This window comes from Barbatula barbatula (assembly GCF_947034865.1).
Source record: "Barbatula barbatula genome assembly, chromosome: 19".
NCBI classification, from domain to species: domain Eukaryota; kingdom Metazoa; phylum Chordata; class Actinopteri; order Cypriniformes; family Nemacheilidae; genus Barbatula; species Barbatula barbatula.
The window spans coordinates 4,540,727-4,561,948 of NC_136782.1; the positions used below are offsets into that span (position 1 = coordinate 4,540,727).

A 21,222-nucleotide genomic window follows, 5' to 3' on the forward strand; every position below is an offset into this window, starting at 1 on the left:
ATTAGATTGTTAGATAGTTAAGCTCATTTATTGTGGCTAAACAAATACCACTTATGTAATAAACAAAGGCGCAGTGCATCGGTAAAATCATCTTTAAAGACAGAGACACTTCTAAGCACAGTGTCATGACTCCTTTTTCATTTTCATATGTTTTATATATTTCAATATATTTTTTCATATTATCACATTATTTATATACCAGCCCTTGCCCTAAATGCAACAAATACGATAACAAGGACATTTTAGACTTATAATGAACTTAATAATCCGAAGTCAGAAATTTCCTTTTTATTCTAGTTATCAAAACTATTTTTTGAAAGGGTTTGATTTTAGGGGCAGTAGTTGATTTTAGAAAACACTTCCTGCTTTGGGAAAAAAGGCACAACCCTTTTTTAGTTCCACTGAGTAACAATGGCAGATAGAACTTCCACTGAAGATGTACTGTAAGTCTATAATTCAATTGTACATTAATGTGTTTGCATAAATAAGATAGTTGTACTGAGGTATCTTAAAACAGCATACATAATAATAATTTGATAATTTGCTAAATAGTGGACCCTCAGCCTTTAATTATTTTACTTGTGATGAAAAGTAATACTGCATATGTGAATAATTTGATAAGTTTGAATTGTGTAATTGTAATGATTAAAAAATCGCTCAATGTGAAAATATTGACAAGAGGTTCTACATATAGATATAGTGTTACAGTAAATTATGGTGGAGCTGAACTCGATCAGCAAGTCCAACCAGCTGCAGCTCTCTCGACAAAACAAAAATGTGTTCTTTTAGTTTCTTTTCAGCCTACTCATATGCGCCTAGAGTTTACTCAAAGTTTGTCAATTTTGGTGTACTTAACATGCATCCAGCAGAATTATTTTATTTTATTATTTTTACTGAAGTCCAACAGTGCAGGAAAGACCTGAGCCCAGTTGTGTGTTAATGAGGAGTAACCAGTCAATAGAACAACCAGTAAACTTAAAAAAAGAAGGCACTTGTGATCACAGGTAAAGCCCTGACACATTTCATTTCACAAATGGTTGTTGTATTCATACGATATATATTAACAATATACAACACATGTTAACTGAACAAAAATTATGTCATCATGCCTTTCAAAACCCATACTGTTAAACACAAATAAACATATTTTGAGAGGTCTCTGGTTTTGTGTTTCTACGGTCAATAGGGCCAATGATGATTGTAAACCAACATTCTTCAAAATATCTTCTTTTGTGTTTTGCAGATGAAAGTAATACAGGTTTGCAATAAGGATTATGTTATTGATTATGTTATTAATATGGCTTAGCGTAAGATTCATATAAAAAATAAGTTCCTTTGAATTGTTACAACAGGATGCAACAGAATAGATCAGACTCACCTGAGGCCAGTTGTGTGTCCATGTGGAGTAACCAGTCAATAGAACAATCAGTAAACCTGAAAGATAAAGGCACTTATAATCACAGGCCCTGACATGTTTTATTGCACAAGTGTTTGCTGTATTCATATGACAATACAGTGTTACCTACTAAACAATATGTATATTAAGGGATAGTTAAACCAAAAATAAAAGTCCTGTCGTCATCATTTTTTCATTAAAACCTTTACATGACTCGTTCTTCTGTGGAACACGAAATAAGATATTCTGAGAAACGTTTACGTGATTTTTTGTCCATACAATGGAAGGCAATGGGGGTCAATGTTTATTCTTTTCCAACATTCTTCAAATATCTAATTTTGAGTTCTGTAGAAGAATGTCATACAGGTTTGTAATAACATAAGGATTATGTTATTGATTTTGTTATGTTTATGAATTACGGTTGGATTCTAAACAAATACACTGTAGTTAAAAAATATCATCAATTACACATTTTATAATTAAACATTATTAATTAATTGAAAGAGAAATACACACTTATAAATCATATTGTAAACTCACTCAATGACATTAAATATTGTATCTGTAGATCAGACTTGTCTGAACTAGTTATTTCTAGGAGGAGTAACCAGTCAATTGTACAACCAGTAAATCTGCAAGATGGCAACACTGAACACAGGTAAACTTTTTTCATGTTTGCATCTAGCCATACAACATTAATCAAATTCAGCAAGTTTAAAAAAACATCACAAATTAAAAATAAATAAATTATAATTAATTAAAAATAATTGTAAATGCACAAACTTGTAATCACTTGTGGTGGTAAGTAAAAGGCAACAAATGATTCAAATGCATTAATTGCATTAAATATAGTCCGGACATGATCCAACTAATATCAAAGGTGCTTGCCGATGCCATAGAAGGCCATTTTTTTGGAGTGATCTGTTTTACAAAAGGTTCTATGTGGTGGAAAAAAGTTTGTTCACACACTAAAAATGGGTTATTTTCACCCATGGTTGGGTGAAATAGGAACACCTCTAGGGTAATTTAACCAAATTGTGGTCGGGTTTGTCCCTTTTTTACCCAACCATGAGTTGACATTCAGTATTATTTGGGAGTGTGGACTAGAAAAGACTGAATTATTTTTGGGGGGAACCAAAAATGGGTCTTCTGTGACTTTCTTTTAAGAAACCTTTCGAAGCTGTTTTTTAATAAGAATGTAGATACATTCACGACTAAACAAAGAACAAGGCAAATACAGATACAAACTAATCAAGACATAGGTACTCCATGAAAAGGGGAAACAACTGTCGGAGCCGACAGTTATTATTCAGCTCATTTACTTTCAGTGCAGCAAACTCTCTCCAGAAGTTCAGTGAGGATCTCTGAATGATCCAATGTTGACCTAAATGACTAATGATGATAAATAGAATCCACCTGTGAGTAATCAAGTCTCCGTATAAATGCACCTGCTCTGTGATAGTCTCAGAGCTCCGTTTAAAGTGCAGAGAGCATCATGAAGAACAAGGAACACACCAGGCAGGTCCGAGATACTGTTGTGGAGAAGTTTAAAGCTGGATTTGGATACAAAAAGATTTCCCAAGCTTTAAAAATCCCAAGGAGCACTGTGCCAGCGATAATATTAAAATGGAAGGAGTATCAGACCACTGCAAATCTACGAAGACCCGGCCGTCCCTCTAAACTTTCAGCTCATACAAGGAGAAGACTGATCAGAGATGCAGCCAAGAGGCCCATGATCACTCTGGATGAACTGCAGAGATCTACAGCTGAGGTGGGAGACACTGTCCATAGGACAACAATCAGTCGTATACTGCACAAATCTGGCCTTTATGGAAGAGTGGCAAGAAGAAAGCCATTTCTTAAAGATATCCATAAAAAGTGTCGTTTAAAGTTTGCCTCAAGCCACCTGGGAGACACACCAAACATGTGGAAGAAGGTGCTCTGGTCAGATGAAACCAAAATCGAACTTTTTGGCAACAATGCAAAAAGTTATGTTTGGCGTAAGAGCAACACACCTCATCACCCTGAACAAACCATCCCCACTTTCAAACATGGTGGTGGCAGCATCATGGTTTGGGCCTGCTTTTCTTCAGCAGGGACAGGGAAGATGTTTAAAATTGATGGGAAGATGGGTGGAGCCAAATATAGGACCATTCTGGAAGAAGACCTGAGACTGGGACGGAGATTTGTCTTCCAACAAGACAATGATCCAAAACATAAAGCAAAATCTACATTGGAATGGTTCACAAATAAACATATCCAGGTGTTAGAATGGCCAAGTCAAAGTCCAGACCTGAATCCAATCGAGAATCTGTGGAAAGAACTGAAAAGTGCTGTTCACAAACGCTCTCCATCCAACCTCACTGAGGTCGAGCTGTTTTGCAAGGAGGAATGGGCAAAAATGTCAGTCTCTCGATGTGCAAAACTGATAGAGACATACCCCAAGCGACTTACAGCTGTAATCGCAGCAAAAGGTGGCGCTACGAAGTATTAACTTAAGGGGGCTGAATAATTTTCCACGCCCAATTTTTCAGTTTTTTATTTGTTAAAAAGGTTTGAAATATTCAATACATTTCGTTCCACTTCACGATTGTGTCCCACTTGATGTTGATTCTTCACAAAAATTACAGTTTTATATCTTTATGTTTGAAGCCTGAAATGTGGCAAAAGGTCGAAAAGTCTAAGGGGGCCGAATACTTTCGCAAGGCACTATAGCGCTGTTGCGCTCCGGGCGACCCGAGTTCGAATCCCAGCTCGAGGTCCTTTCCCGATCCCACCCCCTCTCTCTCACCCACTTCACTTCTGGTCCTCTCTAAAAAATAAGCTGTCCAAATAAAGGCAAAGACACCCAAAATAAATCTTAAAAAGAAAAGGGGAAACAACTGAAGCAAAATATAATTTCAAAATAAGCGCATTAACAATTAAGAGACGAGAAAAAGTCGCTGGCATTGGAAAAACTGCGTCTGTGCAGAAGTTTATTCTGGACTGGGCTGATGGAACAGCAAATCTGGATGTGGACCTCATATTTCCACTTTCCTTCAGAGAACTCTTTTTATGAAGAATTTTATGAAGGGCAAACAACTTTCAAATCTCCTTCATACTTTCCTCCCGGAAACAAGTGAAATAGAACTCTCCGGTAATACGTACACGTTTGTCTTCGTTTTTGATGGTTTGGATGAGTGTGGTCTGTCTCTGGATTTTCACAGCAGTGTGAGGCTGTGATGTAAGTGAATCAGCCTCAGTGGACGTGCTGCTGACAAACTTCATCAATGGGAATCTGCTTCCCTCTGCTCTCATCTGGATCACCTCCAGACCTGCAGCAGCCGATCTCATCCCCTATAAATGTGTGGCACATCCCAGTGTTCTGCCGGATTTCAGCCACTGTTCTAGAGAGAATGTTGAGTGAAGCAGAGAGTGAAGGAGAGATCCCCAAGACTCTCACACAAATGTACACACACTTCCTGGTCATTCAGACAAACATCAAACATGAGAAGGACTATGAGAAAAATGATGAAGAAATGATCTTCAAACTGGACAAACTGGCTTTTGAGCAGCTTGTTAAAGGCAATCTGATCTTCTGTGACGAAGACCTGAGAGAGTGTGGCATTGATGTAGCAGAAGCATCAGTGTATTCAGTATTGTGCACTCAGATCTTCAGAGAGGAGTTTGGCCTTTATCAGGGGAAAGTCTTCTGCTTCGTTCATCTGAGCATTCAGGAACATCTCGCAGCATTATATGTGCATCTCTCCTTTATATATGAAGGCATAAATGTGTTTGGCCAAATGACAAAAGCAGGTTTGCTGTCTATGTTTTGGGAGTTAATGAGAAATAACTCCTCAAAAGAGGTTTCCATATGTGGCCTGCATCAGAGAGCTGTGGATGAGGCTTTACAGAGTAAGAGCGGACATCTGGACCTTTTCCTTCGTTTTCTTCTTGGCCTGTCGGTGGAGTCAAATCAGACTCTTCTACAATGCCTTATCACACAGACAGGAAGCTACTGCCACAGCAATACAGAAACAGTTCAATACATCAAAGAGAAGATCAGAAAGAATACTTCATTTGAGAAATCCATCAACATGTTCTACTGTCTGAATGAACTGGGTGACCATTCGCTAATGGAGGAGATCCAACATTATCTGAAATCTGGAGCAGTAAGAAAAACCCAACTTTCCTCATCCCAGTGGTCTGCTTTAGTTTTTGTGCTGCTGACCTCTGAGAAGAACATGGATGTGTTTAAATTACATGAATTTGTTCATGAAAAAAACCACTCGGATGAAGTTCTTCTGAAGCTGATGCCTGTGGTTAAAACTTGTACGTCAGTTCTGTAAGTAATATAGCACATTTCTTCTCTAAAACTGGTTTTAAACAGTCTGCCTTTTAACATAAAATTATAAACTAGATTTATATATATTCTGAAGACGAACATGCCAATTGGTTCAATAGTTTGTAAATGCCATATATTTTAGGCATATTTATATTTGATTTATTTTTACCTACTAATCTGCATCGGTCAAGATGACTCACAGTACCTGGATGGACCTGTTAACAGTTTTTAGTTGTGGGGAATATCATACCTTGGGATATATAACAAACAAACAAACAAAACTAGTCAAGTTATAATTTACCCTTTACATTTAAAGAAAAATGGAAACGCAATGGAAACGGAAAAAAACACCGTAGGCTTTTTAAAAATGATTATGTATTGTGTTTTCAAAGCACTACTTTCTATCAGTTAGAATTTCCAAATCTGATAATAAAGATTTATGACCAAAAGATGTGTTATGTCTTATGTCCATGATTTGATTCGATTGAGGCCATTATATAATAATGTCTGCTGAATCTGTACATGCAAATGTTTATCACTCTATTTCAGACTTGAGGATTGCCATGTCTCTTCTAAAAGTTGTGCTGCTTTGGCTTCAGCTCTAAAATCAAACCCCTCACACCTCAAGAAAATTAATCTTTCTAGAAATAACGTGGGAAACTCAGGAGTGAAGCTGCTCTCTGCTGGACTGGAGGATCCTCACTGTAACCTGAACATTCTGTGGTAAAATCTATTATTAAAACTGGATTTTGTTAGTGAAAAAAATATACATAAATATGTAATAGTTACACAGTGACACTTCACCAAGATACTGTGCCTGTCACTGTACAGCACCAATGTACATCACTGAGTCATCCTGCTGTGCTCGTGATTTACTCTTTTAACTTAAAGGTTGTAATACATCGGAGGATTATCTATAAATGCACACCGACACAAGCTAGAAATAAGTCTATAAGGATTATGAGATTGTAAAGAGCATGTCATTGTTCTCTACAGTTTAAGAGGTTGTGATATAACACACGAAGGTTGTGCTGTTCTGGCTTCAGCTCTAAGATCAAACCCCTCGCATCTGAGAGTACTGGATGTGTCTCAAAATGAATTAGGTGACCTGGGAATGAAACATTTGTCCTCTCTACTTGAGAATCGCCACTGTAAACTGCAACAACTTAGGTAAGAAAACAAAAGCAGAAACTACCATGACATTCTCAACGTATATGTTATATATATGTATTGTTGTTTTGTCTTTAATAGTTGAAACTCCATATCGGAAATTTATAGGAATTCTTCACCCAAAAATGGTTCCCATTTTTTTACTTCTGCTATGGAAAGTCAATGGGGACTATTTTAAGGGTGAACTATTCCGTTGAGACCCACCTATGCACCCCTTAGACTAAACACCTTAGACCAGACCAGGAAGTGTTTGTGACGTGACTTACGAAGAGCGTCATTCTTTTTTGCAGTGTCTGGTTCTGTCTTATGACGGGTGAAGGTTGTGCTGCTCTGGCTTCAGCTTTGATATCAAACCCATCACACCTGAGTTATCTGGATATGTCTAGCAATGAAGTAGGAGATTCAGGAGTGAAACTACTCTCTGCTGCACTGGGGAATCTGCACTGTAATGTGAAAGTTCTTCAGTAAGTACAGAAAGTAACTTTTTTAAGTTATCATTCTGAAGGCAGTGTAGAGAAGAGTCTAAACTACAAACAATGAAGCTGTCTATCTACAGCACAGATGCACTTTAAAATATCAATGATACAAGACATCAGGCATTTTACTAGACATCCAAAATAATACAGTTTTTGTTTATTTAAGTTTAAGAGGGTGTGGTATCACAGGTGAAGGGTGTGCTGCTCTGGCTTCAGCTCTGAGATCAAACCCCTCACAGCTGAGAGAACTGGACCTGTCTTGGAATAAACTAGGACATTCAGGAGCCACACAGTTGTTTGCTGAACTGGAGAATACTCAAGTGAAGCTTGTGAAGCTGTGGTAAGAACGTTTTTGAAACACATTTAGGAAACGTCTTGGTAATGAGATGTTGTGATGTTGTGACGTTGAAAAGGCACCACATCGTGCGTTAAAGCCCTTTATACCATGGTCTGTTTGAGAACTGTATTCTGATTGGCTGGAAGGTTTGCAGTAAAACCATTTAATGCATGGGACGTTCCTGTTTCAATGTTTGAAATAAATTGACAAAAATAACTGTAACTGATCAAACAATAAACATCAATAACAGCTTTAACTTTAAATTACCATGGTATAAGAGGAATAATCCACGCCTAGCCGTGCATTAAGTAAGGAATAATTGACTCCAGGCATTAACTTTCGAATAATTGAACGGACCAGAGTCAATTATTCTGGTTATACCACCACAATATATATGTATTAGAAAAGCAATCAAACCCCCTAGCCATGGGCAAGAGTGAACAGGAGTGAATAAACAAATATGATTCACTGTATAGAAGGGAACAATAATGATTCGTAACACAACACTGAACTTAGCGAGTTATATTTTTTCTCTGCTTTAGGTTGGGAAATTGTGATATTACAGAGGAAGGTTGTGCTACACTGACTTCATCTTTAAAATCAAAGTCCTCCCATCTTAAAGAGCTGAGTCTGTCTGGGAATAAACTAGGATCCTGGGGAATGAATCTTCTCTTAGTCTTGTTGGAGAATAATCACTGTAACTTGGAGAAGCTGTGGTAAGATACAGTATTTGGTCTTTTTCACTAACTGGTTCTTTGGAAAATCTTTAAAAAATCCTTTTAAAAAAAGGAATGAAATACTCATTTACTTTATGCTGTATTTTTATATGTTTTTTTATGCAGGTTTGACAGTTGTGGGATTACAGTCAAAAGTTGTGCTCCTCTGGCTTCAGCTCCAAGATCAAACCCCTCACACCTGAAAGAACTGGATCTGTCTTGTAATAAACTAGGAGACCCAGGATTGAAACTGCTTTCTGCTTCACTCAGTAATGCACATGGTAGACTAGAAAAACTATGGTGAGATCATTTTCCAGAGAAGCACATTGTTTTCTGAAAGCTGCCATTTTGTGTGTCGCAGTCACCTAAGTGTCTTGTTCACTGTTGCCAACTTTGTCCACAGATTTAGCAACTTTTCAGACTCCTCTAGCGACAACAAACCTAAAAGCTTTTTGGATAAACTTTAGTGTGACATCTGTATATATTCTGTGTCGCCTGTACTGCTCTGAGAGAGTGATTTATTTTGTCCAAGAGCAGAATTGCCTCTTTTAGCTACTATAGTTAAAATTTTCACAGAGCTTCTTTAGTAGCGCTTGAATATCATCGTAGATCTACAGGTGCTCTAGAGTAATCGTAAATCACTAAGTGCACCGTAAGAAGACAGGTTTATGAGGTCACCTGCAGGACAACCGGAGAATTGCATGTTAAGCACTCCTATATATGACTTATGTTCCCTTTCTGTCTATGTTGTGTCGAGACAGAATGGGGTTTGAACTTGAGAACCTGTCAACTCTGACTTGGCGAATGGCATGGCATGCCAGTCTTCACTTCCCAACACTTTTCCAAAATTCTACAACCTTCGTACACAACCGGTGTCTGCCTGCATCTTGCACAGTACCAACAGGCAAGACTGGTGGCAGGCTGGGCGTACCATGCAAAGTGCCTTCTTCCCTTCATCAGGCGAGTCAGTGCACTTTTTCAGCTTCCCTACTGCCCCCACCCAGCGAAGTACAAGCATCCCATCCATGACTAAGCACTTCTTTGGTTTACAAGCTGGGCGCTGAGGCCCCATACCAAGCCCGGTATAGGTAGAGGCCCTCACAAGGTGAACCCCTATACCTGAGGTAGTGCTCCACACGTAGTTACTCCCCCCTTGGGTCGTCCCGTCCGGCATTTCCTCACTCTTGGTTTCCCTGTTTGTGAACCTCTGACCTCCCCTCTATGGACTCCACCGCTTCTGTGCACCCATGCTTGGGGCCCCGTTGGTAAGAGCCTCTCTTCGTTGACGCACTCAAACTGATGCCTTACTACACCACTGGAGGGTTACGATTTGCGGTAGTGCTCACTTGTGACACGCCCAGGCCAGTCAGTGTCGCTTCGCTGGAAGTCGTGACGCAAAGTTGCTCGAAGGAAACACTATTCAATGCTAAGATCCATCGTTGTCGGGCAACGCAGCCTAGGTAAATTCTGAGCAACTGGCTAGAAAGGGAGAGCATCAGGCCACTAGTTACATCTTATATGTGTACTTGATAAAGATTGAAGCCTAATGATCATAATGTTTTGTGTTGTTCTCTGTAGGTTGCGTGACTGTGGTATCACAGATGAAGGTTGTGCTGCTCTGGCTTCAGCTCTGAGATCAAACCCATCACACCTGAGATATCTGCAAATGTGTGGCAATAATGTTGGAGATTCAGGAGTTAAGCTGCTCTCTGCTGGACTGGAGGATTCACAATGTAAACTGGAGATCCTAAAGTAAAAAAATGCTGTATTTTTTATATTCTAATGAGATATGTTGGTAAAAGTTTTAAACAGAAACAGTAATGGTAACACGGTATGAGCTAAGTAGAATGTTCTGAACAATGAGAGTAAACAGTGTGAGTGTGTTTGAAAAGAAAATACTACTGTCCACTGTTTCCAACACAAGCGGTTATCAATATATAGTTTAGCAATTATTAGTGACGTTACCCTTTTTGACCATACTTTCAATATTGTTTTCAAGGTTGCACGATTGTGGTGTAACAGATAAAAGTTGTGCTGCTCTGGCTTCAGCTCTGAGGTCCACCTCCTCACACCTGAGAGAACTGGATCTGTCTAAAAATAAACTAGGAGACCAAGGAGTGAAACTACTCTGTGCTTCACTCGACAACCAACGCAGTAGACTTGAAATACTGAGGTGGGATCAGTTTTCTGAGAAATATAATCCTCAGAGAGAAGGATTACTTAATAGTAGATGTTTGTAATTGTAATGATTTTGATTCACTTTGAAATGCATTACTTCCTTACAGCTGCCATCACTCTCTAGGTAACATGCCATCCAGAAAACTGCAATTCATTATTTTATGAAAGCATTGAAACTATAGGAATATTACTGGTGCGTCTTTTTGTGTCAAGTCATCCATGACCCTGAGCTCTGAGGGTCACTTGTCTCATTTCGGGTCATGCTTCCTTTATCAATCTGAGCTGCTATACTTGGATTCAGCCAGACAATGCTAGTTTTAATAATAAGGTTAATAACAAGTTTTGCTTTTGGTGTTTCCTGTAACTTGTGTATTTTTGCTGATTAAGTTCATCATTAGTTTTATGTACGATGCATTGTTCAGGGAGTTATTCAAGAAGAAGGTTACAGTATTTCATATACCTGGGTAAGTTTAAGGTTAAGCAGACAACCTCAACGTTTGGTTTTGAAAAACAGAGCTTGCTTTCAGGGTATAAAGGTGACCATAGCATAGCAACTGCTTCAGAGCAGGTTATGTCCCTGGTTGGTTTCAAGTAAGTGTCAGAGGTTGTCTGCATGTTCCAAGGTTCTTATGATTATATGAAACTATGGAAACACCATGGATTTGTTATGGATCTGTTATTACTTTGCTGGCTAGAAACTAAATACTTTGTTATTGCTCCATGCAGTCTCTGGGAGTGTGGTATCACAGCTGATGGCTGTGCGGCTCTAGCTTCAGCTCTGAGATCAAACTCATCACACCTGAGGAAACTGATTTTATATAAAAACAAACTAGGAGACTCTGGAGTAAATCTGCTCTGTGCTGGACTGGAGAATCCCGACTGTAAACTGGAGGATTTAGGGTAAAAAAGATTTGATCATTTCAAGATTGTATTCTTTAACCCTCTGGCTGACATCCTAACTGACCATTCATCATCTGTTATTTAGGCAATTAATGTACTTTTTTTGTGAATGTTTATTTCTTCGAAGACTACTTCTTAGGTAAATGGAAAACCAACTTAAAAGGTTTGTTCCACACATTTAAGCAAGTCACAGTTCTCATGCAATATGGTGAGGAACAAAGATCTTTAAGATGAAAAGCATTAAAAAATGCACCGAACAAACCTGTCTGAGATTGACAGTGTAAGAAAAAGGATGGGTGAAGAAGATCTCAGTGAAGAAGTTTACTGTAGTGTTGCAGTCACAAAGCATGATGCACTTTGGGTTCAGAGGAGTCAGAATGAACACAGTACAGTAGGAAATGCAAATAAGGCTAACAATAGAAGTGATCACTTTCTGTTACGTGTCTCACCGTCCATAGGTGTTCCTAGCCACATGGTTGGGTGATGTCCTTTCTCGAACTACATATGCAAAGTACATTCTTATAGGGAACAGTGCATGAAAACGGTCACTTATACACTTGACAAACAGACTAGAGCATAGATGTTTCCATCCAAAGTGCTTTATTTAATTTATTCAAACAATGATTCAATGATATAAGGAAATAAGATATGTTTATCGCCTTTTTTACTTTAGTTGAAAAGAACTGTCGCTTTTGTTATTACAGTTTATATAATCGGTCCTTTGTGTAATACGAGTTGGACGCCTGCTCTAACAATGAGTGAGGTTGACATGCACAGCTTTACTAGTAGCTGGCCAACATTGCAGTTGCGGTTCTGGTCTTGTTTCATCTGTCTCTGGCTCAGTTGAGAAGGCAGAAATGACATTTTTTTACAAATCGTCATTACTGCCTTTGTAACCAGTCTCACCGAGTGGAAGGCGAGGCAAACTGACGACTACTGGCCATAGTAGTGAGAAACATGAGTTTAAGTGTGCGTTTGATCCCACAGCACCTGCACAAGAGTGACCCTTCCTAACATTTATCTGAAAAGACAAAACTGTTAGAATTGTTACTGTTTTCATGAGAGTCATTTCCGAAACGTGCTATAAAGGGGTGACCAATCGCAAGTTGCTAAAGCTTGCCATGATAGAAAGGGGTGGGGCATTTCTGGTACACTATCTAGGCGAAGGACCGGTTACAGCAGACAGGGCATGAAAACTAAAGTACACACCAAAAACTCAATAAGTCAAGAGTTTCCTACCTGATCTCTCTCGCATGTCTACATTACTTCAATACAACACAATTAACAATCAAATTTAGACAAAATAATAAATTATATATTTTCTATTAAAGCATTTAAGGTGTATCATTGTTCTTTCTGCAGGTTATGGGAGTGTGATGTCACAAACAAGGGTTGTGCTGCTCTGGCTTCAGCACTGAGGTCAAACCCATCACACCTGAATAAGCTGAGTTTGTTTGATAATTACATAGGATACGATGGGAAGAAGTTGCTTATTGATCTAAAGAACAGTCCGGATTATAAACTGGACGATCTATAGTAAGTACTAATAATTTAAATTATGTTTTCATTTCGTCTACGAAACATTTATTGATTCAAACAAATAATTTTGCCAGTGCCATTGCATTAAAATAGCTATAGTGACGTGCCTCACCTGTCTCTTGGAAAGAAAGTTTTATTCCTGATTTAATTATGGATCTGATTATGTTTTTTGGTCCTTTTTACAGTTTTTAGATGTGTCTGGTGTGAGGAACGCGACAGAAGTAATCACAAATTCTCAGAAACGATAGTGGATTTAATGGAAACTATAATGGTCTGTGTGGGTCTTACCGGGTCTCTGTGAGTAGCCTACTATTGGTGAGTTGTTAGCTGGCAGATGGGATCCAATAGAACACCTTTGAATCATCCTGGAATAAAGCTTCAAAGACACTATAAATAATTTAATTATGATTTCAATAATAAACAGCTTACGCTTCATAATAGTATTTGAATGGAAGCCATTTGATTATTTTCTTAAACATTTACAAGCAAGCATCTGTGGTGAGGCATTCACGGCCAACTCATCCTGTGTGCGCTTCACATCAAGAGTAAACAACAATTTCGAGTAAAATAAAAACACATGGATTACATTTAGACAAGTGAACGATAAAATGATGAAATTGAACTTTAACCTCAGTAGCACTCCACAATCTGTATGGACTCACATAATAGAGTGGGATGAGCTGAATCGGCTGAAGTAATAAATGAGGGAGACATCCAAAATGAACAGTGCCACATCAATGTCATCAATATTTCACTAAATCTTCTAACTTTACGTTTGCTATGGATATTGTTGAATTTATGATCGGCATGAGTCTACTTATCCTTTATCAAACAGTGCTTCTTGATCGTTTCTAAACCATGTACGTGTTTAGATGTCACATTTCTGTCGTAAAATAAAGCATAAAGCATTTATTACTAATGTATTCAAAAGTATTGTTATATAATTCAATATTTACAATGATAAAGTTTCAAAACGATTATTTTGGAATTTAGCCACAATTGTCTATAGTAATAATTACTACATAGCCTAGTATTGCCTATGTTGTTATAATTGCTTCCAATGTTTCCTCATCTGTAAGTCGCTTTGGATAAAAGCGTCTGCTAAATGACTAAATGTAAATGTAAATTTATTTTTAATTAAATACAAATTCTAGATGGGACCAAAACAGCGTGTCACTTTTGCGACTCATTTATAAGTCACCTCAAATTGTATTTTATTTTCTATTGCCTTTAATTAAAATGTTCAAATGGGTCAGAAGTATTGTATTTACACATGATGGTAGAATTAGTCACAGAATTAAGGAATTTCAATACTTGTTTCTGCCTCTAGATGGTACAGTAACTCCATAGAAGAAAGACAGAGAGCAGAACCAGCCCCGCTCACTAGACAAATCTATTTAATGACTTATTTATCAGCTCAGCATCTTCACCAATGAATTATATATGCAGCTATAGTGTCTCTGTGGTGTCTATGGTAATACTCATGTTGTGCTTCCCAGAATCTTATTTGATTGGATTTATGTAATGCATACATTTTTATATTGTATTATTTATATTTTAAAAGGAATAGGTTGATTCTTGTCAAGCCGTCATGCTGAATTTTGTTAAAGTCAGCTTTTAGGTAAAACAACAGCATGAAAAATGTAAAACATCTAGAACATATGTCTACTTTTTTTCTTAACTGGTTTGTAGGTTTAAATTGACCGGCTACAGTAAAAATGACCACCAGAAAACCAGTTTAAAACGTTCTTCTCTGCAGGATCATAAAGAGAGACCGACATGCGTCGTATCGTTCATGGCCTTTGCATGGCTAGTTGAGATTCAGCTTAGCAGAGCTCCAGACATCCTTATTTGTCTTAATTTTCTTGGTCTCAATCAATATGTGATTAGCCAACACAAACAGTGATCTTGTATAAAAAGCTGTGAGCTCAGCAGGGGCGAGCTCTGAGGGCACAACTGTCCGCACCTCTTCCCTGACTGACTTTACCGGCTGTGTTGACCCCGTAATTCAAAGGCTTATCTTCAATACCTCTGCCGTATATGTTATGCATGTGCACCGTTAGAAGCATTGATTTTATGTCGCATGGCTCATTTAGTTCTGATGAAGCCAAAATAGTGACGTCGTGTGAGGGAAGGGCTTAGGATGCTCTCCCGCTGAACCCCGACAGTCATCAAAATAAGTCTGTTGTCTGACACTTTTTGTTATTTGAAATATTGATTATATATGAAAGCGTGTTCGACCATCTATTCTAATGCCATCTGAAGGACACAAGAAAGATCTGCATTAATATTTCACTCAACATGATATTAACAACAACAACAACAATAATAGCCATAACAATAAGTGTTGTTGTTATGATTAATTATTCATAAGGGTTTAATTAAACGTTATTTATTATTATTCACTATAATTTTTGTTTTTGTATAATATCATTATTATTATTTTATTCTACCACGTGTTTGCTGTAAATCTGCTCTACAGCAATGCATTGCATTTGATTTAAAGAAACAAGACTCAATTCAATAAATATGTTGAATTAGGAAATAGGCTGATATGGTCAATATTATTATTTCTACACGCACGGCAAATGGTAGGCTACAAAAGACATCTCAGGACATTACTGCACCAGAGGACTCTCACTTTGGGAACGAAAGGAAATAAAAGAGAAACAAAGCAAAACAGTGAAGTCAGCGTGCTAGTCCTATTGATCTTATGGAGTTGTCACTGCTTAATGTTTCATGAGCTTAGCTAGACAAATCCTTCAGGAGAGGCCCAATATCTTAACAGAAGCACCTCTGCTCCCACATATCAATTTGCTCCTTTATTCGTAAAAGGCGGATAAGGGAAAGTGGGACTTCAATGTGCCGATTACACTGATTTCTCCGTGCTGCGTCTTGCTCTTTTCTTCTATTGTTTTTTACCATCAAAGAGAGCAGTGGCTTCGACTGTTTTCATTCCACCTCATTTGAAATCGCTTTAACATCAAAGAGGCATCAATTGAAAATAGTGAGCTTGTTATTTAGACTAGCATGGGGCGAAACAATATTCGGGTACTTAACAAATTCTCTCAGCGTACTAAATTAGAAATCCTGATCTATATTTGCTATCATTGTCCTGCTGAAAGATTCTTTTTTTTAGATCTAAATGTACAATTCTTCTGACAGCAGCCCAAAACCTGCATGTTATGGGTTGAATTTTTGTTTTGTTTTTAAAATGAAATGTCTTGTCAAGTTAAATCTTCTTGTGTTGACACATTTCTTGCAGAGGTTGGGACAAAGCAACATATAACATGACTCATCCCATGTTTAGCCAGCGACTAATAGGATTAAACTACAACACGGCCATTAACCATGATTTGTTTCTTGGGTTGGTTGGGTGTTTTTGGTGGAAGGACAGTAGCTCCTTCAAAGTGATCTTTGGCCTCACTCACAGAGTTTTTGCCTTCTTTATTACTCTCTCGAGTACTCTTTTCCTTCAGGTTACACCTTTGAGTAATGATTCCAAACTGGGCTTGATGTCATTATGTTTTGCTTATTTTAATGATTCATAAATAGAGGTCAAATATAAGGCAGCTATGCCCTCATTAGGGTAATTTTTCATCCTTGCATGAGTAAAATGTATTGCGACACAGACAAAATAATTGTGACTTTTTTAACATTGACCATCTTCATAAATGTTGACCATTATGTTAACATTACATTTTTACTCACATAATATTATACATACATAGATAATATTTTAAATGTGTATAAACAAATATAAAAGAACACTAACCCTCTCTCTTCTCTCAACAGGTAGTGGTCTAGCTTTTGTTGAAAATAGTATTTGTATTAGCACCTATTGCTCTTTTATGACATATCGCTTATTGACTCTTTGTAAGTCACTTTGGATAAAAGTGAATATAAACTTGTCTTTGTTGTATTCGAGGTCTGAGAATATACAGAGCTTCTCTGTTATTGTGACCTATTTCTGCATTTTCATTTCCTGCAAATATCCAAATGCAAATAGAAACAATATTAAAAAATGTTTATGCAAAAACTATAATTTTACCTAAACACATAGCTATAAATAGTACATTTTTAAATCATGAAAAAAGTCTCTGAAATGGTCTATTCATTTTTCCCCCGACTTTAGTTTGAAATATTTTAGTTGAACAAACTTTTTTAACCCGAAGTCTATCTTTGAACGCAATGTATCACTTTTCATTTTCAAAAGTTTGTTATTTTACTATATCTTTAACTAAAGCTTTAACCTTTTCCTAGTTAGAAACAAACAAAAACTGTTTAGTAGGCCTACCTAAAATGATCATTAAAAAACTTTCCTCAATTTACCCCAAAATGCAAAGTTAGTATAGTTTACCAAAACTAATACTAATAAAACATTTATCTTAATTGAAAACAAATATATATATAAATTAGCTGAAAAAATTGATTGATTAAAATGCATAATAAAACGACAAAATAGCAACATGCTCATTAACATGAAAAATTGAATAGTTAAATCCAAATACTAATGAAACTACAATAAAACTGAAAACAAAACTATAATAGCTCTAGCTTGTCATTTGTCTTGATTTTCACACCTTGTTACACGTTGTGGTCGGTTACCAACTTCCTACAAAAGATCTTGTTTTGTGTGTAAGAAAGAAAGTCCTACAGCTTTAAAATGACAACAGGTTGAGTGCGTGATAACAGAATTTTCATTTTTGGGTGAACTATCACATGTAAAAACAAGTAATAACCTGCAGTTATGTTTCAAACAGAGACGGCAATCAAGAGGAAAAAATTACACACTGCAGCTTTAATAAACTGTGGATGAAAAGTCTCAAATGCATACATGCATTTCATTTTATTCAACATTCATACAAAACAAGGCGAGTACTTTCAAATCACAGAGTACTTGTTTTCGCACAGCAGGATAAAACTTCTTGTATTTTGATTTATTTGGAAAAACTAAGCTGAAAGGCAAAGATGTGCTTAACATATCAGAAGTGTTCAGAATAACATATGCGTCGTTTGCTGGCAGCCCTTGACAGAGAGTCATGAACAGATTGTTACTGCTGCTGGTGAAGGGGTGGGCTTGCTTAAAACTGTACAGCTCGGTGGCATTGCTCTTATTTACAGCACCATCATGATCGTAAAGCAGGCCATATGCCTCTGTGTTACACTCTGAATAATATGCCATACATAACACTGCTGTGAGATGCGTTGGCAGAGGAAGGCTTGAGCAAGGTCTTAAGGTGAAGGGAAAAGGCAGTGTCTTTAAACACAAAGCCACTGAGATAACAAGGTCAGAACAATACCATCAATGCAATTTATAACATTATGAATAAACATAACTGACGCAAGACCAGGATAATAATGCAAGCTATTACACGTACACGCTGTATTGAGCATATTGATCCACGTGCAGTATATATAGAGCGAAACATCAATTATGCTGAACCTTTCCTGTGCTTTTCTAAGACATTTTTGCAATGTCTTTCAAATAAACGGTGTCAAGGCGAATTAACTGTATGTGGATGTATGAAACCAGGTGTCCTAGCAAAAGAACACTAATGCAGTTAATGCTGCAACCTGTAACTCTTTTGTTTAGAAATAAACTAAATCAGATGAGCAAAGTTGAGTTTTCAAAAGTGTAATAATGATTTATAAGTTGAGCTGTTGGGACAGATTTAGAAAATGTCTACATGTAAGGATAAGTGGGTATATAGTAGGTAACATCCAATATTATATTTAAGACAGAAATGGGAATATGGTTATGGTAAAAAATGAGTTAAAATAGAGCTCAATATACTGTATTAATGTGAAGAAAAATTCAGTATACATTTTTTAACAGCTTTTCTTTCACCTGGCATTAATGTCCATAAATTGAATTGATAATGTAGTGACGTTTGTGAAACGACATCTAGAATGAGAGAGAAGGGCAGAACTTGATTAAAATGCTTTGTGTTAAGATTAAAGATAATTGGAACTGCAATATTTAATAAAAAAAAGGATTCAGTTATTCGTTTTGATTTTAACACAAAATAAATTGTAATCATCGACTTGATGGACGACGTGTCTCCACTTCCTTCCGCTGTACAGGAAAATCCCAAATGTCCCAGAAATAGTAGTAGACATAATACGCAATCAACGTCCCGCCCATATTTTATAATCATTTTGTCAACCTAGCCTAACCTTATAACAAAATCAAACTTACTACAAAATGAACACGAAAACATACATGACGGAAACCATCTTTGGCAAAAATGTGAAGTATTGGAGATTTTTCTAGTTTGGCTCATGTCACATTTCTGAGAGGGTGGGGTTTATGACCTATACTGCAGCCAGCAACCAAGAGCGATCAAAATGCTTTGGCTTCACTTTTCAGTACATGTGTAGAAAACCTGGTCCCAGTATAATAAAGTAAATGCCACTTGGTTTGATATTTTGTAATCTAATGCAATTACATACATTTTTCAGGGGTTAAAGGATATGTGTGTGTGTGTGTGTACCAAAGCATACAACACGCACACACAAAGTAATATAATGCATTCAAAAGGCTTTCTCTCAGTGGACAAACCCAACACATATCCATGAGTAATTGCCTCTATTTATAAGACAAGACCCACTCTTCACTAATTAGCCCAAATATAAATTACAGAGCGTTGGCCTTCCACCAGAGCGTAATTTGAAGAATACCCTCAATGCACATCTCTGGAAACTAACTAATGGTAAGTTTGAGGTAAAACTACATCATGGTCCCATTAACAGCTACAAGCATGCAATATTTGTCTTGTCCAATTAGGATTAGCGATAGAAACACACATCCTTCTGTTTAAACGACTGTAGTTATTATGCTGCTTATTCAGTTGAGTTAATGCTTATGGAATTATTTCATTTCTGCTCCAAAGTCTATGAGCCGCCTTGCTTTATGTTGTGTACAGGTGCATTGTGGGATTGCCTTGTCAATAAAGACGGCTTTTCTTGCCAACTCAGGTTTTGGCTGAAGGAAAGTGGAAGGCAGCACAAACATGCTGCACAGACTTTGTCTGTTTCGGAAAATACAGCCTACACAGGCAGCTCACTGGGTTTTGGAATGGTGCCTTATAGAAATCTTAATTAAAGCAATTGTGAAAACATTTGTTTGTCATTTCTAAATTGGACATTTTTGTACAAATCTCCGTCACAAACTCCCCCCAAAAATGGTAAATGATACTAAATATAATTATTTTAACGCTTTGAAGAGTCCTAGAATTACAGAATTATACGTGTCAATCAAATATTTTGCTGTACTGTAATAACAAATTGATATTTTCTCTCATTATTTATTAATATGTATCTTAAGCAATATCTGAATAAATGTATTATTGTTTATCAGTGTATTGTGATGTTAGCTTAGCAACATGCTAATACCAAACTCAAGTCGAGGCCTAAAGGGATACTTCACCCAAAAATGAATATTCTGTCAAAATTCTGTCACCAGCCTGTAACCAATTCTTTGTTCTGCTGAACAAAAAGGAAGCTATTCGGAAGAATGTCAGTAACCAAACAGATCTCATCCCCCATTGACTCCCATAGTATTTATTTTCCCAACTAAGGCAGTAAATGGGGGATGAGATCTGTTTGGTTACCGACATTCTTCCAAATATCTTCCTTAAAGAAATTTAAAGAGGTTTGGAACTATTTGAGGGCGAGTAAATGATGAAAGAATTTTCATTTTTGGGTGAACTATCCCTTTAAATGATGTTCTATGCACTGAATGTTAACCATTTTAGATGTATAATCAAATTGAACACTATGGGGCGGTTTCCCGGACAGGGATTAGTTTAAACCAGGACTAGGGCCATAGTTAAATTGGGATATTTAAATTGTTTTAAACAGCATCACTTACAAAAAAACATGGCAATGATCTTTTTTAAGATATGTCAGTATAAGATGTTTTCTAACAAGACACCTTTAACATATAAGTTAGACTTGGACTTGTCTTAAGCCCTGTTCGGTAAACCGCCCCATGTAAATAAAAATGTAACGCTTATTTTACATTTCTACGTTGTTAAATGCTTGATTCTGAATTTTTGTTGTTTTGATTTTCATTTGAAAAAAGTATATCATCCAGGTATTTATGAAGCACGTTCCCCTAGTGTAAACACTTTAAACACCTTTATGCCACTAAATAGTACGAAAGAGTGTATTAATATGCA

At 37.0% G+C, this 21,222-nt stretch overlaps 1 protein-coding gene and 1 pseudogene across 3 annotated transcripts; both read left to right on the top strand.

Annotated features, from left to right (window-relative positions):
* The first annotated feature begins 381 nt into the window (after window positions 1-381).
* LOC306909025 (uncharacterized protein) lies at window positions 382-14,199 on the top strand. 2 transcript variants are annotated; one of them, XM_079482366.1, is made up of 14 exons: window positions 382-443; window positions 900-1,004; window positions 1,965-2,054; window positions 6,270-6,443; window positions 6,717-6,890; window positions 7,181-7,354; window positions 7,533-7,706; window positions 8,246-8,419; window positions 8,546-8,719; window positions 9,998-10,171; window positions 10,419-10,592; window positions 11,324-11,497; window positions 12,860-13,033; window positions 13,222-14,199. In XM_079482366.1, the coding sequence occupies exons 1-14, from the start codon at window positions 412-414 to the stop codon at window positions 13,226-13,228; spliced, it is 1,974 nt and encodes a 657-aa protein (XP_079338492.1). In that variant the 5' UTR covers window positions 382-411; the 3' UTR covers window positions 13,229-14,199. The 2 variants fall into 2 exon arrangements, with proteins under 2 accessions (XP_079338492.1, XP_079338493.1); XM_079482367.1 differs by lacking the exons at window positions 900-1,004; window positions 1,965-2,054 and having other exon boundaries at window positions 13,222-14,198.
* Window positions 2,892-5,724, top strand: LOC306908754 (protein NLRC3-like; annotated as a pseudogene). Its single transcript has 2 exons — window positions 2,892-3,791; window positions 4,323-5,724. The product of its transcript is annotated as a protein NLRC3-like (transcript).
* Window positions 14,200-21,222: the final 7,023 nt, after the last annotated feature.